The following is a 22,645-nucleotide window of genomic DNA, read 5'->3' on the forward strand; positions in this document are numbered from 1 at the left end:
GCTCCGGCTCGAGACCACGCGGGAGTGCTTAAGAAAGATTAAGAGTTCCCTCCGTACTGGGTTCGATCTTCGTTAACTTCTGACATCGTGAATACACCGTGTTGCATCGATTGGTTGAAACGCGAGAATGATAATAACGATATTGTTTACGCCGTTTCTGGATCAACCGACACCCACACACGCCTTCGATTCACGTCGATATCTACGGAGTATACAATCGAGAATCTGGGTTCCACGCAAACAGTCAAAAACCTCGTAAAACCAGTTCTTTGTTTCTCTTCGATCGTACGCTCCTACGGATCGCTCCGTGAAATCGTACCGATAACTCTCGCGTAAATCGAGACGAAGAATACGAGATAATGGTTCGATAAGTGTCTACCTATACGTGCACGAAGAATGCTGTAAAAACGAAGTCCGTTGGTTCTTGCTTTCGAATGGAATTTTCTTTTACTCGAAATGCATTTTCATCCGGTTCGTACGGCGTGGTATCGCGTCGAATCACCCGCGCGCATGGATCGAACTACAGTGGTCAGGTTTCAGGAATCGATTTCCGGTCCGTAGTTTCTCGATTATTAGCCTGTGATCCCGCGGTAACGGAAAATTATAATCGTCGAATAACGGTGGCGAGACGTGACCGACTTGCCGCCGTGCCTTGTAAAACCTAACGAGCGGCCCCGCCGGCTAACGATGTAATCAGCGATGTGTAGCTTCTATGCGATTATAGCGTCGCTAACGGAAGCCGTGCATCGGCCTGTCGCTCGATGTAAATAGAGCCGTCGGATGAGTTTGCCCAGGACAGGATTTCAGCGCCGTGCCGCGCGGATCGATCGTTCGGAAAGCTTGTTCGCTCGATATTCGCCATCGGAGAGTGACTTTCGTGCGTTTTGCATTTTATACGGAAGATATCCGCATCAGTTAATCGTGTATAGATTCATTGTAGATACGATTGAACGCGTTATTACTCCTTATGGGCTTTGAATTCGTGTAGTCTTTTTACGAGTTGATTATTTTATCGATTTCGAGAAGTTTTCTTGTACGATAAGGCGTGTCCCGATAGTGTATTTTGTTACAAGTATTTAGTAAGTATCAGTTGCATAATAATTATCATTTTACAGTGCACCCGTTTCAGCCATCTTAAAATCGTTTGAAATTTGTTTGTGATTTTGATTGTGAACGATTGTGACTTGTTTAAAGGATACATGTTCAATCGTTGCACTTTTATAACGATATTTATTATACAACTTTGAAGGATTGCTAATGAGCAATATCTTCTCGTATACAGTGAATTATTGATGAGTGTTTGAAGACTCCTGGGCACTGACGAGGAGAAGGCCTCAGGTGTAACACTGACTTTTTAATGAGATTCAGCATAGTGATAAAGTTTTCAGTGGCAAATTTAAGTAACAGGCTCTTGAAAAAAAAAAAAGAAAATTTAATATGCAACAGCCTAATACATTGTCTATACATAACATCTTTTACTAATTTCTGTATTTCCTTTCATAATTTTGTATGTTCTTGTCTAAAACAACACTTGGTATATTATAGGAAAAGAAAACTAAGTTTCAGAGAAGTATGAAAGTAACATTATCTATCTTCATTTAATCTGTCAGAATAGGATATTTCGAGTACTCCGATTGATCAATAACCGCGAACATTTTGATTGCCCACACTGGTTAATTTATTCGCACTCGCCTTAATCCGTCTCTATTTCCTTACAATTCGCGAGTGACTCCGGACACTTCAGGGTTTTATCCCGGACAAGGAAAAGGCACTTTCAGATCGCGATTGGTAATGCAGTCGATCGGTTTCGGAGCCGCGATTAACTCTGTTCGCAAACGAAATCGCGAGTCACGTAGCCCCGTGGAGCGTAATCAATCGGTCGAGCGAGCCCTCGGAACGGTACCCCGATACAGACTTGTAACCACCGCAGAATCCGATTTAACGCCGCTAGTCCGCGGCTCTCGAAGCACGGCGGTGGACAGACTTTTATTGGGTAATCAGATAGTCGTAGGAAATCGATGGCCGCGGCTGAGTGTCGTGGCGCAACCTTGTTCCAGGCGATTTTTACCATTTCCTCGTTGCCCCTGTGTATATCGCGATAACGTATCTGCTCCGCGGTGCTCGAGCCATTTCCACGCGGACCAATTACTTCGTGAAACAATCGCTCGTGAGATTTCTGTGAGTTCGAAATTGCTCGGGGGAGACAAGGGCGAAGGGGATCTTTCGGGCCCGGGAGCGACGAGGAAAACGAAAAGCAACGAAGACTGAATGTGCCCCGTTCTCGAATCGATTGTCTCTCCTCGATACGTTCGCGTGAGGACGGAAATTTTGTGTTGGCGAGATTTTACGAGATTTCCGCGAAACGCCTTCGAGAACGATCGATTTTCGTAGTCGTCGTACAAAGTGAGACGCAAAAGTCCACGCCGCTTGTCCAGGGCGCCGTTCACCACGGTTGTGTACGACTGTTGACCAGCGTTACCTGAAACGATCCTCCACACTCCCGTGAAAGCACAGAACCGTGTATTTACGACCTCGGTTTCATCGAATAGGCACGAAGAAACCGGCGATATTTCCTATAAGTATAGTCTCCGCCGCGACGGACTTTTATACGCGCGTGGAGTTGCAAAGGTTATATTTTTATTCCGACGGACTTGTTTATTGTCTATATTTTAATCGTGGGTAAGGCGCAAGAAAGCAACGACAGGCGCGTAAGAGTTGCATTCACCGGTAACAAGTCACCGTTTAGTATGACGAAAGAAACGATCCTTTCAGAATAGAACTCCGAATTGTAAGAGTTAATAACTCATACACTGTTTCCTTGAATATACAGGGTGTCTCAGGTCGGGCAGTACAACCGGGCAGGAGGTGATTCTATAAGAAAAAATAAGTCGATAACAAAGAATAAATCCTTTTTGTTTTCGAAAAAATTGAATTTGAAAAATTCATCTAAATCACGTGTATTCGCGCTGGTAATAAGTAGAAACGGCCTTCCATGGTCAGACCCGTTAGCCAAGTCCTATTCTACTGCCCATGTGCCGATAAAATGTTATTCTTTTTTTTTCGACTTATTTTTTTTTATAAAATCACCTTCAGCTCTGACTATCCACTGTTGTACTATCTTACTCGAGACACCCTGTATATACCGCACTCCATTCAGAATTCCAAATCTAACCAAATCTAAGCGGAACCGTAATACGGCGCCTCTTTGCGTTAACTGCAACTTATGTTACGTTTTTTGTATAACACAGTTCTTCGTCTCAACCAGAACGCAATAATTAGAGAGGTTTCACCAGCACGCGAACTCGTGAATGCATCGATCCATAAAAGCATGTCTCGCTTCGGCACCTCGCGCGATCGTCGCATTGTTCGCTTTCCTCATCGCGTAAAATTTTAATTTGCAATCTCCACTTTGCCTGGTCTAGAGATGGGTTTGTCGAAATGTTGAAACTCAATTTTTTTTAAAAAATAAAATTGAAAAAAAAAAAAATTTTAGAAAATATAAAATCGATTAATAAAAAATCGTTCGCAGCGTGCTTCGAGAATGTTCAATTCACGTGTATCCCAAATATTCGGTGGGAGATGCTTCGTGAATGGCTCGGTGATCGGTTCTTGTTTCTAAGGATACAAAATATAATCAGCATGGTTCAGTTCTTGAAACAAAATATTCCTCTTAAAACACAAGATCAACACTTCAAGTTCCGAGAGTTTCAAAATCTTACAAAGTTTCGGACTCGAATTTCGAAAATTTGAAAATTAAGTTCCAACCACCCCTGGTCTGGTCTGTCAGTCCGAAAATGGGCAATCGGTCGTGTACGTAACGACGCGTTTCGGCTCGTGTGTGCTGTCTCCAGTCGTCGTCTCATTGTCCCGGAAAAGTGGCAAAGCGTGGCACACGATAAAAAACCATTGCTGCTGCTCTTGCACACTTGGGCTTCAGAACAAGCCGCATACACACACACACACACATATCGGTGCTGCTCTTGCGTTCATTCTCTCTCTCTCTCTCTCTCTGCCCGTATACGCGACGCGCGAGTGTTTACGCACGCACGTGCAACAGCAAGCGAGTTTTCATGCGAGTTTTACGCGTGTGTGTGTTGCTGCCGCTTCGGGGCGGCCTTGAGAGGGGTTCTTTGTGCAGTTCAGCGTTCACTGCGGCTCACGTACGCGGTGCACACGCCGGACGCACCTACGCACACCATCGTAGAGTCTTCCTAGTGTATCTGCGCGGACGCAGGGTTGACGCTACACATATACTGTAACAAGTTGCGTTGCACTTATGTACAAAGGGTGCTGCATGTGACTCACGTGCTCACTAGCGCTCGATTCGGCCTCCCCCCACTGCTCCTCGCCTCTTCCGTCTCCGTTTCTTTGACATAACGCGTGTACATAATGTACATTGTCTTCTCGTATCACTGGCCGGCTGGTCCCCCCCCCCTCCCCATTGAAATTTTCCTCTTGTTCCGTACGTGGAATCACGTTTTTCTGCCTCTCATATACCGTTCGTTTTCGTCCGTGTGCTCTTGCCCTGGCAGTTTCGCCTGGTTCCGTTTTTGCTTTCGCCAGTTCCTCTCTTTTTTCCACACTCGCCGTATACCACGCTCCGTGCTCTATCTTCGCGGATCCCTGTTTTTTGTCCCCGCGTGTGTTTTCCTTTCTTCGTCGTATATCTTCGGTGTTTTTTTGTTTGAACGCTTTTTTCTCTCCCTTTGTCTCTGTCCCCCCTCGTAGCTTGCTCCCTCCTTCTCACCGCCAGGAATCTCTGTTCTTTGTATACTCGTTCGCCACCTTTACACTTGTTCTCGCCCGGTCTCCCACTTGCACTCTTTCACCAGAGTCATCCGCTCGCCCCTTTCGTCCCTGCCCCATGTCTCTCTCGACGGAGCTGAACATAACTCCGCTCGGATGCACGCGGTTCAAGTGCACACAGGACACACACGCGCTCGCGAGAAGTGCATGCGGGTGTTGGCCACGTGCGCGTCGCACTTTTTACCAGCGGGAAAACGTGTGGCTCTTGTAGGCTTGTAGGACGCGTGCACGCCGTCCCGGAGCCTTTACTTTCTTTTTCGGTGTCGAGCAGTTACACCCAGGGCCGTTCCTGGCGGGGGTGCAGAAGGTGCCCCCGCACCTGGGCGACCGCAGATCGTTTATTACATGTAAAACTTCGACTAGTAAAAATAATAATAAGTTTTCTGATGATTGTGCAAATTTTAGAATAAAAGAATTTAATCAAAGTAATTGTATATGTAATCTTTGTAACAGTACTCGTATACAAGAAGAAACTATCTTTATGGACAGCCCAAAATAGCATATGACATTTAGTCATATTTAGTGGATTAAATTCGTGTAGGTAATTAATGATTGCTATTTGTCAACCATAATATCATTATTACAAACATTATGCGTTAGCTTCGTACTTATATATGGAAGAAAATATCCATTTTAAATAAAATGATTTTATGAAAATGAAAATTAGAAAATATTTTTTTAATCTTTATAAACACTACATATTAAATTCTTAATTGAATATTAAATTAATAATGTCGGCGATACTGTTTTCGCACCCGGGCGGCCAACAACCCAGGAACGGCCCTGGTTACACCGTAGCTTGTTCCCACATCAAGGGACAATCTAGACACTTTAGATTGCAAAGTTCTAGATTCTAGAGTCCAGCTTTACAACTTTCCCCCTCCCCGGTAGACCCAAGAAACTTCTCCGCCTGAGGTTAAATACCGATCAAAGGTTCCAGAAATGAAGTCACCTTCAAAGTCGACGCGAATCGCTTTGAAGACTCGAGAGAAAGACAATCCTGAACTTCCCCCAACCGGTTAGATTGAAATTGAAACGAACCGAATTCCAGCGTATAAATCAGAATTGGGCTTGTCGTTTATCAACGCGCAACACGCTCGTAGGTTACACGCGTCGTTTCAGACTGTCCGCGCGATTTTCTTGCCAGGGCAATAATTAGTCCGGTCGATTATTATATAAATCTCGTTCGGAGAAGGTCCGTTTCTCACGCGGCCGTGGCCGCGCGAGTAGTGACATTTCGCGAGGAAAAGCGTCGGTAGAAAGCCGGGGGAACATCGACGAGGGAAGCGGTGGTGTGCGGAGGGGGGTCCTCCGTACCGATAACTTCGGATAAACCAGTGGTGTCTGGCTGTTTTGCAAGCGGTGAAAAGTGGCAACCACGGCGGCTGCAACGGCCACCGCATCCCGTCGTCGACACCTTCCCCACCCCGATTGGACTCTCTTGCTTTTACGCCGCGCTGAGATTTCGCGATCGTATGTATGCACACGGCTAATCGAACCGAGTAGGCGACGATGTGTGTGCCTCCTCCCTCCTCCCCGATGCGCACGCGCTCGAGTTGCACAAGTGAAAGAGAGCCTCGGAGGTGGTGGCCTGGTGGTGTGTATGCCTAAGCGGACGTTTACTCGAAATGTCAAGGATGCAACCGCGTGCACTCGCCAGCGCGCCGCCACCGATCGGACCTGGAGACAATGGCGGGCCCCCAGGCGCGGGGAATTGTTATTTTGTCACGCATCGGCTTCGATTTACATGCTTACCGCGAAAAATATGGAAGGATAAATGTTCCCGCGGGTCACCATCGTCTTATTCCATAGCGATGCTTCTTTTAATCCTACATCACTAAACTATGTGGTGAATTATGGTATTATTGATCGTTCGTAAAAAAAGGAGACACGAGATATTTTCGTGAAATATTTTTTATTGAGATGGAAACCTGTGTTATATAAGTATTTATTATGGTCAGAGTTGAAAATAATGGGAAATAGAGACAATAATTCTATTTAGAAGAAACTGAGATTTTTGAGAATCGCGAATTCGAGGTCGTAATTGTCACGATAGTTTAGTGATCAAGGGTTAAGTGGATGTCCATTGGTTGTGTCGAAACGATTCAGATGGTACCGAATTTTCGGAATAGAAATAGGACTTGTGGATCTTGTGTGGTTTATCGAAGAGTCGCCATGTGCGATCTGTTTCATCTCACGAATGAATCATGATCGAGCGTTGACGACCGTTTCGCACGTAATCAATAATTGTTCCTTTGTACGCTGAATAATTCCAGAAATAGAATTGTACAGCTCACGTTGTTTTGTTACGGAACAATTGTATTCGGGAAGAATATGGAGTGATTTAGCATTGACCTCGAGCGGAATGCTACGAGATTCATGAGTTTGTACGATGCTAAGTCAATTAAATCTCAAACAGAGCTCCACAAGACTTTTAGAAGGTGTCGCACGTGTAACGTTGTCAGTTACGCTTAACTTAGAGATAACAGATTGTGGGATGAGTCAGTGATATCGCTGTTATTCATACTTCTGCGTGATACACATGGTATAATTTGTTGCGGAGTACATCAAAATTTCAGTCGAAAACAATCCTTCTATCTCTGGAATACAAAACTCAATTTAATCCCATCCATGGATGATCGATATCCCATACATCCATTATCACTAGACTGCGGACTTTATGCATTTATATCCTATCGAACTCTGTGAAATACAATAAAAGACGAAACATTCATCGGATCCAACAAGCTTTCTATTTCATTCCGAACTACGATATTCCAGAGGAAAAGTAAATCTCTACATTCGCCTCTGTCTTTACAAATTACTTCAAAAACAGTCATTATGCATAAAAATCCGCCGTCTAATTATTACACAATGAATTACTCCAAAACAACAAAGCATCAGTCGTTATATACGCGGAGACGCGGGAATCGTCGAGGCATCTTTAAAACTAGCTCCTCCCACTGACCCTGACCCCTCTTGTCCCGGTCTTAATTAACCGAAAGCGACAATAAAAACGATGGGGCCGGGTTTCTCGTATGTATTTCTGTTTACCGGTTTTCGGGTGGAAATTACGCAGCGTTTATCTCGCGACGACGTCGGCGTAAAACCGGGTGACAGAGGGGATCGGGGGGACGACGCATCCGTGAGACACGCAGCAGCCTTGGGGACTTATCGAACGAAAAACGCTTCTTCGGGCTTTACTGTCCGGAGATAAAAGCGTATCCCACGCGCTCGTTGCTGCCGAGACGAGAGACAGGCAGTCTGCCACGGGCTGCTCGTTGATACGAAACGGTTTCCCGGCCGCGCCGGATATCGTTGCCACTAGGCGAGACAGAACATGATTTCGATTCACCAGTTCGTTTGCTTTCGCGGACGAAACGCGCGCGCGCCCTGCTCCGCGGTGCGTATGACTCCTTTCGATCGGTTCTGATTGGCGAACGGGGGGAACGAGTGACGCCGGTTCGTGTCTGCACGGGCATTTGTGTGTTACGAACGCGAGGATTATGTACATATGTATGTCGAAACCGATGGAACGAAGGCTATCGTGGGGATATCGGTTCGTTGTAAATTTTCAGACAATCATTAGCCAACAATGTCGTTCGTTGCCATTACAGGGCACCCGATCGCCTAGCCGTTGTCTATCCAGTGGCATTAAACCTTATAAGCTCGAACCGCTCCCCCCCACCCCCCTTCCCGTCTCTGTCAGCGTGTGCGTAGATCGTAGCATTTCCATTGTGTGACGCAACCGGGGCTCTACGCGGCGATTAATTATCGATGGCGAATCCAGATACACGCTCGATGTGCTATTCGCGATTGGTGGGTACTGTATTTCGTCGATCGCCGTGTGTGCGTTGGTTTTCAACGGTGGGAGAGAGAAGATCGCTCGGAGCGATCGATAACGGTGATGAATCGCGTGGCGAGCTTGCTCTTTAGAGATGCTCGAGGAAAGCCATCGCGTACGAACGTAACACGGTATCGTATGTCGTGGTGTTTCGTCAGAGGCTCGTAGGAATTGTGCGGATAAAATTCGACGGAGGAAGTTTTTCTGACCGATTAGTTGATTGGCAAGGTGTACGAGATATCGAGGTAAAAGCTTGGAGTCATCCTTTGTCTTTTGTGCGTATCAGAAGGGAAAGACTCTAATTCGTGTAGATGAATTAGATATTGCAATAGGCAATGTTGAACTTTTATCATGTAATATTTAAATTCCTGTTTATTTCACTTTCTCATATCATGTTACACGCGAACTAACATTCCTCCTTGAACCGCAGAAAAATTCAAATTTGTGTAGAATTTTATACATACATGTGCATGCAATATTTGTAATAATGCTTATTTGTACGCTATTGTTTTCCTCATTTTAAGGACACGGAGAAGCTTATATTACTTCAGCATAATTGTCCTCTTAAAAATACGAAAAGATATTTCACATTTAACTTGTACTTATTAGAAAATAATAGATTACTAATTAGTACAACTAATAACGTATAAAACTAACGATCATTATTACAATTTTATTCTGTGGGACACAACTTGTGCACATAGAGTGGCTACTATGTTCATCAAGCAAAGACTTTAGTTCTTGTTGACCTTATTAGGAAAGATCAATACCTATACACTGTGTGATGTAACTGGTGATACAACCAGGTAAAGAGTGATTCAACACGAAAAAATAAGTAAAAAATATAGAAAACAACTTTTTCATTTTACACTTCGTTTTCGAGAAAAATCGACATTGAAAATCTCTCGGATACGTGTGCAGTTCAACAGGCTCTGCTGACACGTCTGTTCATGGCATTCCGTATCTACTTACTGCCAGCACGAATTCACCCGCGTTCCAGATGAATCCTAAAAACTTCAATTCCCTCGAAAACTAAACCTCGTATGAAGAAATTTGACTCCATATTTTTGATTTATTTTTTCACTTACAATCACACCCTACCTGTACCATGACTTATATGGTACAAATGGTAAAACTCTTACCTTTCACCTTATCTATTCTATGGGTCACACTTGTGGACCAAGAACGGCAACTACATACATCAAGCAAGGACTACACACTATCAAACAAAGGCAGTGGTCCTTGTTCATTTTAACCCTTTGCACTCCGAGCAATTTTTAATATAACCTACCAACAACTCCGAGTCATTTTTACTATGAGCAACCAGCTATTCCAGGACTATTTAATTTTAACACACAATTATACATGCAATGTTACAGTAAAGGCCCCCATGGAAAAGTGAAGAATATTTTAATTTTTAAATCTATAAAAATATATACAAATATATACGCTGTCGCCGCAGCGGCGATATCGGAGTGCAAAGGGTTAATAGTAAAAGATCTACACCTGTCTAAATAAACTCTTACCTTCCATCCTGTTTACATGGAACCGTACAGACATTCAAGAATCTTTTATTTCTGTTTCACAGATCGGTTACCGCGACGAGCCGGCGATTCCCGCGAACACCCAGTGGTTCTGATCGACTCCGATCTGTCCCGTCTTCCGTTGCCGGACCTGGTGTTGTCCGCGGTCGAGCAACTTCCGGCCGCGACGCCCCAGGTGACCGTGTCCGCGCCGAGCAGCCCGACGCGGGACGTTGCCTTCCAGTTTCCGGAATGTAGTACCGACGAGGCACCGGAGCCGAGCCCGAGGCCGCGGCCGCGAAGACGCAGGCTCGCGTCGGAGGGTGGCGCCGTGAAGAAGGGGCCCATCGGCGAGCCAACCTGCAACAGCTGCTGCGGACACTTCGGGCAAGCGTTCAACGAGAGCCAGTGGGCGAGCGTGGGTGCGAACCTGAGGAACATCGCCGATGACTTCCACGCGTCCCAGACCAAGGTCAGTGCACTGCCTGTAGAGATTTGTAGATGTACAATTTGTCAAGGTCGATTCCAACTGTACGTCTGTTGTCATTTCTGGGCTATTTAACAGATGTATGGGTACCCGAGTACCCAGATACCCATTTCTATAGGTCATTTCACAGTTTTGTATGTTCTTGTCTAGAACAGCACCTGGTATTTACGAAAATATACAGTAAATATATAGTAAAAATATATAGTAGGACTAAATATATAATATTATAGGAAGGGAAAACTAAGAGTTTCGGAAAAGTGTGGAAGTAATGTTATCCATGTTTATCTAATCTGTCAAAATGGGATTTTAGGGTAATACGATTCCTCAATTACCGTGAACGTTCTGGTTGCTCATAGAAGAGTTAACACTTCCAGCTAGGCAAAAGTGAATCTAACAGGAGAAGTGACCCAATTGTTCGACTTCGATTTTAACGGGTTTTTGTGAGATGAATAGTACACAGGTTCCTAATGATACATGTAAAATATTAGGCGTAGACACTCGATTATTTTAAAGGTACGGGCAATTCAAGTTACGTACTTTTAAGGTGTACAGTAAATCCTCGATGAGTGGTCAAAGGTTCCTCGGCACTAAACATTAAATATTTCCATATTCATCAGCTAATGCCTTATTTAATAGTAACCATGGCCATAAAAGTCTAACAAATTTTACTGTTAATTCATGTTACAAGTGGAATTGGATAGAGGTCGGAATTTTCTCCTGAAAAATTTGAATATTCAGGATCCGCGGGGGTGACACTGGAAATACTCGCTCCAGGTGTCGGGTGTGATATAAAATCCGAAAATGGAATATGATTTCGCGTCTGTTTTTTCTCCTCGTTGATGTTTCCTATAAAATTCTCTGGGAACGAACCACGGCCTGGGGTGGGGGGGGGGGGGGGGGGCCATGTACAGGTGTAAGGTACGCCGCGTAAAAATAATTGTGTACCATGTATACGCTTCACGCCGCCTGTCACAATTCCGGCCTCCCCCAGGATGCCTTTTATTCGTCGTAAAGCCACCCCTGGTATTCCGGTCGTTATAAAACCCGCCCCGAAATATGCAGATGCCCGGCGCCGTCGTTGCTCCCCTGTCGCGCTTTTACGCCTTTAATTTCTAAATTAATTCTCCACACCGACCGACTTGGAATTCGCTAATACCAGCTTGGAAGTGTCAAATTCTCCCAGTCGTACATTTCTGGAACATTTTCGAACCCAACCAGCGATGTTTTCAGTATCGTTGGATAGATGTAAAATATTTATTCGAGCTCGTATCGAGTGCACGGCGCGGAGCAAATCCTGGAAAAATCGATTCAGACAGAGGAACCAATCGAGGACCCCTGTTCGGTCGCGATACCAACGATTTAATGGTCTCACGAATGATTCAGTATCTCTCATTTCGCCTGGGTGTTATAGGGGGATAGAAGCTACGTTTCTCGCCACGGAAAGAGAGAAATTGGCGGCTAGAGTGTGGGTCAGTTGAGGCCATAAACGCGAATTTAGTTATATCGGCCGGGCACCGTCGATGTCCCACGAGCGCAATAAATATCTGCTGTTCGCCACCGTTAAGACGTCTGGTATTGCTCCCGTTGCGCGTGTGTGTGTATGCGCATAACCCTGCGGATCCTTCGCCAGTTCATCACCGGGGCAGGCCTCCCGAACTCGTCGATCGTTCGATCAAATATGTATCAGGCCATGCGAAACGGTGCGTCTACTGATTGTACGAGACACGCGTTTTCTTTTTATTGTTTATCACGACGCGGTATACAGGGGCTTCAACAACGGATCATTCGAGGGAAACAGGAAGGCTTGATTTTGTGAGAAAATTTCTGTTCTCCTGTCGACGAGATTGATCGTACAAGGATACAGTATGTAAACGAATTACGAAAGCATTGACGACAAAGGAGACAAATCGATCGAAGGGTTTTTGTGACGAAATAGCAGAGTATATCTAGCAGCTTCGAGGCCAAGATGTTTTCTCCGAGCCATTTCACCGAGAGAAAGAAGATAATAACACGGGGGATATATTTCCGAGTATAATGCCTGTGTTAATGATCGAGACGCAGTACCCATGCGATGATAATGGACACTTAACCGGTATAAAAACAGAACTAATCCCCGACGCAATCACTTACAACAGTATCCTAGTCAGGTTCTGAAAGAGGGGGAGAGTCGGATAGAGAGAGAGAAGGAGGGAAAGGGGATAGTTTCTCCGGAGACGATTATTACGGTCGGTCGTTCTTTTCACTGTGTGTCGACGACAAAAGCGCGGAGAGGAGTCCTTTCACGGTTTTACGAGATTCCCCGTGATTTGCCGCGGCCGATTGGAAGAAAGAAGCCGAACGAGTCGTGGGGGAGGAGTGAGGAGGGGAGTGAGTAAGAAGAAACGGGGCGAAAGGGAAGACGGAACAAGGAACGAGGAGAAAAAGATGAACAAGCTCTCGAAGGGCGTTCCTCTCTTTTATCCCTGGTCCCGACTTTATTCGCTTTAAAGGTCCTCGCCAGCGTGATACCCAATCCCGGAACGTCTAATTATTGCTGGTTAAGTGGCGGTAATTGAAGGGGGGCGAACGGACCCGTGAAATTGAAGAAATCCCTCTTTCTCTCTTTCTCCTCGCCTGCCTTGGGTGTCGGCCTTAAAGCTCTGTCAGGGATCGGATACCAATCGGTTCGGTAACTCGAGGAGCGGGCTTGTTGATAATACGAATCGTGGTGAATTCTCGACGGGGATTGTCTCTGTGCGGATCTCTCCTCTGTTTGCGTTCCTCCCTCTGGGGGAATCGAAGTGTCGGATTAATCCGGTGACGCTCAGACGATAGAGAAGATGAGAGAGAGAGAGAGAGAGAGAGAGAGAGAGCGAGAGAGCGAGAGAGAGAGAGCGAGAGAGAGAGAGAGAGGTGACTCGGTTCTGTTTCCTCCGTATTCTGGATGTAGACGTGGATTTGTCTTTTATCTCCGGCTCCTTTTCTCATCCACTTTTATATATTTGTGGAGCTTGGTACGTGTCTTCGGAACAGTCACGCGAGACCAGGGTGGGCTCGTAAAGCTGAAACTTCGTCTTAGAGTCATTTTATACGGAATAGAAACCGAGGATGATATTACTGTACAGTGCTTTACTGCCACCTTTTATGTCAGTCATTCCCAGTTCGAGCATAGCTTCACCATACTAAAATCACGGACTGTACAGTTTCGAATATTTCTGAATGTTCAGACCTCTCCCTGGCAGAAGCAACTCTGGCTGTTTCGGTAATAACGATTCCCTTCGTTCGGCGTAAACTTTCCTGGAAACAATTCCGGGGACAGGACTCTCGTTAATATTTCACGACTCTCAAAATCAACGGCGCACACGGGCGAAACTTTCAACCCGTCCCCTTTCCTCGTCACCGGCAACAACAGGTGTTTCCGGCCCTGTTTTCGCCTTCAATTGGGCACCTATGTGCGTTCTGTCACAGGCGCAAAACTCCTTTTACCGGATGTCGTCGCGGTCGCGTTTGGCCGTTTCCCAGCGGCTTCGCAACGAACTTCTGGGATCGGGAACGGAGGCTGTGTTGATTGGCCAACACGTCGTCATGCGTAAGTTACGAGCCTCGATCCTCCCGTCTTTCCCCCATTCGTCATGGGAAGCCAACGCTTTACATATGCATGGAGAGTAAGCGAGCATGTAACGGCTAAGTGGTCACATCCCCTTACGTGAAAGTTAAGTGGGCATGGCAGCACGAGCCGTGGCCACGGGCCGAGAAAATTATCTTCAATTATCCCGTGCAATCGCAGCACCCCTTCCCCCCGCCCATTCTCTTGCCTTTTTCCGTCTTGTTCGCGATACTCATCGATTCCTCGTTAACTGATCGACGAACTTTTCCGTAACATAGTCAGTCGAAATAGGTATATTCTAATTGTTTTATTATCTTCCCTGAATCTACATATGAGCCGTTCAGAGGCTAAAGTGACTGACTGCAGTTTTTGATATTTTTTCAAATTTCAGTATCACAGCACTTGGTTAGTTCTTAACGTTTTATATTTACAAATAAATGTCCATTTATTGATTTGTGGAGTTAATCACTTTGACGAATGAACGGCTTATATTGAACCACCGTCACGTTTCTCAAGTTTTTTGTTTCGACTTTATACCCTTCCATGACTTAATCTTAATCTCTTCTCTTCCGAAATGTTCTTGGATTTGCGAGCTGTTCAAGGAAGTGTTACTGTGTCTCTCCTTCTCAGTCGTTATTTCGAATGTATACAAGGTGACCCAGTATCGATGGTACAACCGGGAAAAGGAAATAAGTGGAAAATAGAATAACATTTTGGCATCCAAGGCTTAGTTTTTGAGAAAATCGAATTTGAAGATTCATCTGTAACGCGTATATTCATGATAGTAAGTAGAAACGGAATGCAGTGAACAGGCGCATTAATCAAGTCTTATTCAATTGCATGCTTTCAGAGTCGATTTTCTCGAGAATGAAGTCTGAAATAAAAAAATTTCATTCCATATTTTCGATTTATTTTCTCACGTAGAATCACCATACTGATTGTACCATCAATACTACGACACCCTGTATACCTGAAATCTGGATTCTAGCAGGGATATCAATACTATCCGATGAATCTGAAAACCTTACAGTATTCCCCGTAACAATACAACGAATTCTCTGCACTTGGTGAGAAACCGTTACATATACATCGAGAGCATGTCATACATGTTAAGCGTACTTTCTTCCAAGAAGCCACGTCGGAGCCATCGTTCGTGGTATTGGATAGAAAATTACTCGGGGCCACGGACATGATAAAATATTCGCCTAAGCCTGGTGCAACAGATTTCCGCGAACCCATAGTAATTTACTCGACACGCGGCAGCGGCGGCTAATGAAACGTTCCGTCGACATTTATCAGTTATTTAAACGACCGCTCCACCGCGCAAATTGATATATTAGGCACCGTCCGTCCAAGCTGGGTAGGATAACTGATCATCGCCGCAAGAACCCCTTTCCCACTTCTTCTCGCCGGCGAAAATTAATCGCAAGAAAGTCCGATCGTTACTTCGGCAGCATGTGATCCGGATCTCCCTTCATTCAGGAGCGTATACCAACGTCTTATTTCCGTCTTTCGCGGCCGTTTCCAGGCTGTACACCTCTGGAGACGTTTTATCGTTCCGTTGCGTTGCACTTGCCGGGGCCTACCGACTGTTCCGACCGCAGACCTCCGTTTTCCATTGGCTTTTTCTTACACGACGAAAACACTCTGGGCCCGATCGGCCGTTTCCACGGCGAGCTACAGCGCAATTACAGTTGCACAATAATCCCTCCTGGGTTCTAGTAGTCGCGCGAGCTGCGCCTGGCTACCAGCGCAGACACTGAGAGGCATTTATTTATCCTCCGCGTCGTTGCGCCGTGTACACACCTGAACTCTCTCGGTGTGTAATGGTTATCGTTGGGGAGTGCGCGTAATTGCCACGATTTTTCCTCGGAGATCCGTGGTCTCTGATAAGAATGGGTGTAACGGGATTGGTTCGTTGCTTCGTAACAACTGTCCTGGTCTTGCTGAGTCTTGTTGTTTTCGGTGGAAGCCATTTTTCGAAGGACTTAGGTCTGGGCCTCTTGATTTTTCCATTTGGTGATCTAGTGTTTGTTACGAATGTCTTATTAGGAAGTTCAGGAGTGTTATAGTATTCTAATAGGGGCAAGATCTTCATCCTGGATTAGTGCTGGTCTTCCCATTTCACAATACCTAGAAGATATCGCAAACAGCTGAAACACTTTTACCAGTTCGGACATTGCTCTTTCAGATATTTTTCTATCAAACGATGCTCTCTCAAAATTTCATATTTCAATGTTTTAATCTCCTACGAAGGTTCAGCTTTAAGTCAATTTATGACGAACAAGATTCTCAGGCGATCGTCTTTCGATCGTGTTCCGTGAGCTGCATCCCCGTCGAAGTAGAGGGCGACGGGTTCGTGCAGCGGGAAGTTTTAATTTAAATTTTGCAGCGTACTTTCTGAATCTCGGATGCTGCATTTCCGCGGGCTGCGTATTAAATCCAAGCAACCGGGTCCCGCGTGGTTTCCCGCCGTGGCTGAATTATTAATCGTCCGCTCGGATAGTTGAATTAAAGTCGCCCGGGCGAGGGCGAGACGGGGCCGCGTCGTTGATCCTCGAATTAATCACCGGCGTAACTCCTTAACCGAACAACGCGAGCAGAACAGCGGAGAAGAAGCAATCTTTTCTTGAGCAATTCGCCTTGAACAATTAAAATTTACATCGTCCCTTCCTTTCTGGCGACGACGCAATCCCTTGGTGACCTGGTCTCGCGAATAAATTTCGCGTTTACCGTCGACGAAGCGCGTGCGAAACCGTTCGTTGCTCAAGCGGGGCGTTCTCTTCCGGGCCTCGAGCAATAAAACTCGACCGCCAGACTTTTCATACGGCTAGGCGTCGAGAGAGAAAGTCTCTCCACGCAGGTAAGAACCGCAGGTGGCTGGATAAACACGCCTCGAGAGGCGCGTGAAACGTTAACACGCAACGAGTCATCGCGCGGGGTCAGTTTACCGAGAAGATTGATAAAACGTGGGACCGTAAGAGTTATCGTGGGTAGATAGAGGGATGGGGAGGATTCGACGAGTAAGGAAACAAGAAAGGAACAACGAGGAGAGGCCGGAGGAGAATGGGACACTATTAATTGACGAGGTGGACTCACCCACGAGAAAAGAGTCCATAGACCATAATTCTTTCTTAATGTGACGCTTTCCTCTGCTCCTCTTGCTCCCAACCCTCGAGAACGTATCCCGCGTAATCTCTTCTCGCGGTGCCACGGTCGGTCAGACCGAGTGTTTTTCTCCTCGTCTGTACACACACCGACGGCAGAAGGAAATACGACTGGATGGCATGTGGGGAACGACGGATCGAACCCGACGATGACCAGATATTATGGCCACCCCATAAAAGCCTCTGCTCGGAGATTGAGCTTTCCCCCCCGCCTTTCTCCGGGCGTTTATTATTGCACGTCCGGCCACCACGAGTGGATTAAGACGAAACGAGGATCGGAAGTCGTGCTCGCGCGGTCCCCGTAACCCCCGAGGGTGTGATCGGGGAAACAAAGATGACCTTTATAGACATAACCTCGGAGAGAAACATCGTGCGACGTCGTGGATATGGGATGAATCGAGACGATTGCTCGCGGGAAATATTACCAGGAGCCGGATTATCGTTGCCTGGGTCGATTTCTGATCCACAGAGCCCGATTAATATTTCAACGAGGCGGACCGGATTGAATTTTCCCTTCGAGGAATTAATAATTCTTCGTAGACAATGGGATGGAATGGATTGGAATCGGTCGTGATATCGATAACCCTTCGCTGAGCTGGTGATTCCATCTTTAATGACTAATTGGATAATGAATCGTTCGGAGAAGTTATAATGGAGAGACCTTTTGCCGGAGGGTACAAAAGGGGTGGTGGGTGGGTGACCGTCCGATTCTTGGAGAGTCCACGAACCGTGAGGATCATGTTGGAATTCTTCAAAGTGGGGAAAATTAATTGACAATTAACCGGCATTAATGCGCAGCCCCGTCGGATTTGTGTTTCGCGTTAGATGGAGAACAGGTTTCCCGGGGGGAGAGCGAACGGCGGACTTTAATCGCGACGCGGCGGCCACCCCTCGAGCGGTATCGTCTTCTCGTGTAAATTCGAAGGGATAAGGGAACTCGATAAAAAGGACCCCGTGATGCTTTCTCCGCGCCGGGGGCTTAGCCACAAGGAGTGTCGAATCGACTGTAATTCCGTCCAATTAGACCACTCCCAATTAGGAACCTTAGCCCCTGTTCCGTTTTTCTCCGCTCCCCATTTCACCTGAAGTCACGGCTCCTGCGTCGGGCGGCACGACAGCTCGCCTTTGATAAGTCTTTGAGAAAAAGACGGGGGAAAAGTTCTCAGGGAACTTGATCCCAATACATTCGAGACGGTTAAGATTAATGATATAATTGTTATTAAACCTAACTTTAAGTTAGACTTAACTAAAGTAGATGACACACATGATACTGATGGTAAATTTAGGTCCACATAAAATCAAATTTATACAATCGTCATGATATTCGGTTTAATGAATAAGATTAGGCTAACATGTCTGGTTATTGGTTACCGTATCTACTGATCTACGCACGAGTCAATGCGTATTGTGCCCCCTGCTCAAAAGTACGAGGGGATCGCTAAAGTAGACGAGCTTGTACTCACCAAGCGAAAGAATTAAAGCAGACGCTATAGATTTGTTAAATCACTATTAACACCTAGCTATATTTGTATAAAAACCTATTTATTTTAATTCACTATTAAAACCTACCTATAATTGTCCTGAGCAGTGTATCAGAACCACCATTAAAATCATGATTATCCCCGAAAACAGACCCTTGTGTAAACAAATTTTGCTCTGCATTTTTTCTACCTTTGCACGGGGCATCACAATCAGTTCAGTATTAACACTACCCCCAATTACTCCACCCTGCATAAATGCCTCTTCGCAATATTTCTCCTATCATCGTAGAGACCCAAACGTAATTCTCAGAACCATCACCGTGACCATACTAACGGATCGATTGTCCACGTTGCGTGTTTCAGGCCGCGGAGATCGAGAAGTCAAGACTGCCAGCGTTGAGTCCCGGTTTCGCGAGCGCTCAGAACACCAACGGCTCCACGGACAGCCTACTCTCGTTGCTGATCCCGGCGCCGCTACGCGAGACCCTGTGGACGACGGTGGCCCTGTACCTCGGATGGAGGCTGGTCTCTCGTCTTCGATAGATGTTACGGTCTCGTCCTGTCGTCGTCGTAAACGGCGACGAAGGCGATGCCAGTACTCGAAGGATGATCAACGACGCATGGAACGGCACCAGGTGCCGTAGCCGTCACGACGAGCGACAGCGATGGTGGTTGTCGCCCGGTGATGAACCGGCAACTGGTCCTTCCGGCTCGTCGGGGATTCCTCTTCAGGGTTGCGACGCTACTGGAAGTTCTTCCAAGTTCGACGCCACGGCTAGGAGAATTGCTGGCGGTACGAGCGTTCGGGCACCGTTCACCGATGGTGTAACGAAGGTCAGCAGACCGATGGGGCCCGACGAGAACGGGCCCTGCCCGTGTGGTACCCGTAGGACGTCCTACCGCGACGAACACCACGTTCTGCATTACGATTACGTGTTTTTTATGTATATGTGCGTTTCACGCCTCGCGATCGAGATTGCACTCGAGCGGTTTCGCGTCCAGGCTATCGTCGGGAATCCATCGTTCTGCGACGGGACGACGGCGGGCGAGGACAAAGGATTCGCGAACAACAACGGGAATGTTGAGGAGGACGACGGTACGGATAGCGGTGTGGGCGAGGACGACGACGAGGATGGGAACTTGTCGACCGTTAGCTCGTCGTCGAGTCAGAGTTACCTGAAGCCAATTACCATTTGATGTTTCCTACGTATTTAGTTTACTTCGACGGATAAAAAAGAAATATGATGATCGTACGCTCGCGCGTGGCTCTGACACGATCGACGAACGCGAGGGGTCGCGCGATCCTCGTCGATCGACTGGGACATCAGCGTCTCATCTCATTTAGATATTCATCTCACGCTCATAAGGTATCTCTACCGTTGAGGATCGTAGCGGATGCGCGGATTCGTAGCGTCCGGGTGCAGTCTCGCTCGTGGGGCGGCGGAAATTATCGAACAGACCTGTGCTCTGTTCGACCGTGTGCCGATCGTTCGCCTTCCAGTTTCACGTCACGGCGCGAAGGTAAGAGAGGAGGGGGAACGGCCGATGCAGATTCTTTCTACTCCCCCCTCCAAGAAGTAGAACAGAATCCAGCGAATTCGTGACGGCGAGCGGATCGTGACACGGGTCTGGGTGAGGGTGACGGGGAGCTAAGGACGAGATCCAAAGAGGACTTAACCCAATAATCAAATGATGATCTCATTACGGATATAAAATAAAGAGAATTAAATAAAGTAGTGTGATTAACGGGAACGGGACAGACGGGGGAGCGGGTTTTCGTCGTTTCGTGACGTATATTTTTGTTTTTTTTTTTTATTTCGTTTCCGTTTCTCGTCTCTCTTACCGAGTCTCTATGACTGGTTTTATTTTGTCTTGTCTTTCGTCTGTCTCTAGTTCCGGCAGGAACACCTTGTCTGTCCCGTTCCCGTCGGTAGGAAGTATATTTGACGTGCTTGTAGATAACGCGGTTACCTAGCCGACACACAGGCAGGACAGAACTCTATCTGGGATATAATGACACCGTGCCATGTCGTCTCGCGAACGGTCGAAGGTCGCTGAACGAAGCCCGAAAAAAAAAGAAAATAGAGAGAGAGAGAGAGTAGAATGACGCGGAAAATTAGCGAAATTGCACGGCCGTCTGGTCGAAATTGTTTTGGCTGTTGAATTCTTCAGTTTTTTTTTTGTATAGAGAAAAAAAAATAGAGCGTCAAATGTTCGGCAAAGAACGACGTATGTGTGGACATCCAAGGGTCGATCGATTCGACGCTTGGGGTACACAGTCGGGTGCACGTGCGATCGTAGGACTAATAGGATCGTGATCGCTGGACGTCCATGGCGATGGTGAAAGAATCGTCTGTACATAGAAAAGTATCTCTAGAGGGGAGGATCTCTCTCTCCAGTGTATTCCAAAAAGCTAAAATGACGAAAAAGAGAACAATGGATTTATACGCGATATTGAGCAGGTAGGGAAACGGGCGAGGACACATAACGTGTTGAGGGGAGCAACGTATTTGTATTTGTATAGAGGATTTAAACTAAAATAATGAAATCCAGTAATAAGTCGACGTTTATAATTAAAGTAGATAATCGATAGGTCGAGGATCGCAGCATCTTAATTGGCTGGCTGCGACTCCCGTGGACAGTTTTCGAATGATCTCCGGTAGCTTAGCTCTTAGTGGCGCCCTCGTCCGCGACGGACGCCTTTCACGCGACACGCTGGAAATCGGGAGGGGGGGCTTTTCACCCCCTTTCTCCCGCGTGTCGTCTCTCTAACTCTGTTCCCCTCCTGATTTCTTACCCCCTTTCTTCTGTTTCTCCTTTCACCAACGTGGGCGCGCGCGCTTGCAGGCTACTGACGCCGCGACGCCTGCTTCTTTCATCGGTCTCTTCTTTTCAAATCGGTTGCTTTCGCGCCGTGTTTCTTCCTCTCTTCTCTTTGTTCGATCTTTCCATTTAAAAAAATTCACTGGCTGTCCCATTCCTTTCTCTCTTACCCTCCACGTTCTTATCTCATTGTCATCGTCATCTTCTTTACTTCCTTTTGTTTTCCCGTTTTCTTCTTTCTTTTTTTGTTTGTTACTCGTCGATCCTTGCGAATCTGTAATTAAACGTTTGATCTCGTGTATTAGCGTATTTCTAGGTCTCGTTGTTTGTGTTCGCGATCTCGAAACGAGAGTCTCGCGTAAACTGCCGCGAACTTCGCTCGTGGAAGTTCGACGAGGAATTTAATAATTAAAGGATAATAGTTAATGTCCCTGTCGGGGCACACTGATGCCGGTGGGCACGACGGGATGAAACCAAAATCATCATAAGGCTGTCGATACGATAGTATATTCTCCCGTGGACCGTTCTATCTGTCTCTCTATCTGTCTCTGTTCTCCCGAGTAAAGACTTCTCTGTTGTTTTTTTTTTTAATTAATTACTAATAACATTTTTTTATTACGATCGCTATTATTATTATTTTTTATTCTATTTTCTTTTTGTTTGTTTGCCTCTTTCTCTTCCACCTTAAGGTAACAGATAAGGTTTTCGTGACGTACTCCGTCGAAGTATTCCAGTGTGTAGAAAGTATAGTATTTATTTATAGGTAAAACGCATATTTGTCTATCGTGTTAGGTGAAAGAATTGCCTCTTTTTACTGCGAGATATGATACTGCCATTCGTCTTTAAACTAAAAACCGCGTAAGGTGTGTCGTTATAGGTGAGAAGCCGTCGGCCCTGTTCGAATGCTTCTTCGAGGAGGCATACACTA

General features: G+C 46.2%; 1 protein-coding gene across 1 annotated transcript in view; it reads left to right on the forward strand.

Moving 5' to 3' along the window:
* Positions 1-19,437, forward strand: part of LOC107185899 — a 24,823-nt gene extending 5,386 nt beyond the window's left edge. The window contains exons 2-3 of the mRNA XM_015573673.1: positions 10,239-10,645; positions 19,258-19,437. Of these exons, the coding sequence (XP_015429159.1) occupies positions 10,239-10,645; positions 19,258-19,437 (587 nt within the window). The remainder of the gene's footprint in view (positions 1-10,238; positions 10,646-19,257) is intronic.
* The last annotated feature ends 3,208 nt before the right edge of the window (positions 19,438-22,645 follow it).

This window comes from Dufourea novaeangliae, unplaced genomic scaffold (genome assembly GCF_001272555.1).
Source record: "Dufourea novaeangliae isolate 0120121106 unplaced genomic scaffold, ASM127255v1 scaffold56, whole genome shotgun sequence".
Lineage (NCBI taxonomy): Eukaryota > Metazoa > Arthropoda > Insecta > Hymenoptera > Halictidae > Dufourea > Dufourea novaeangliae.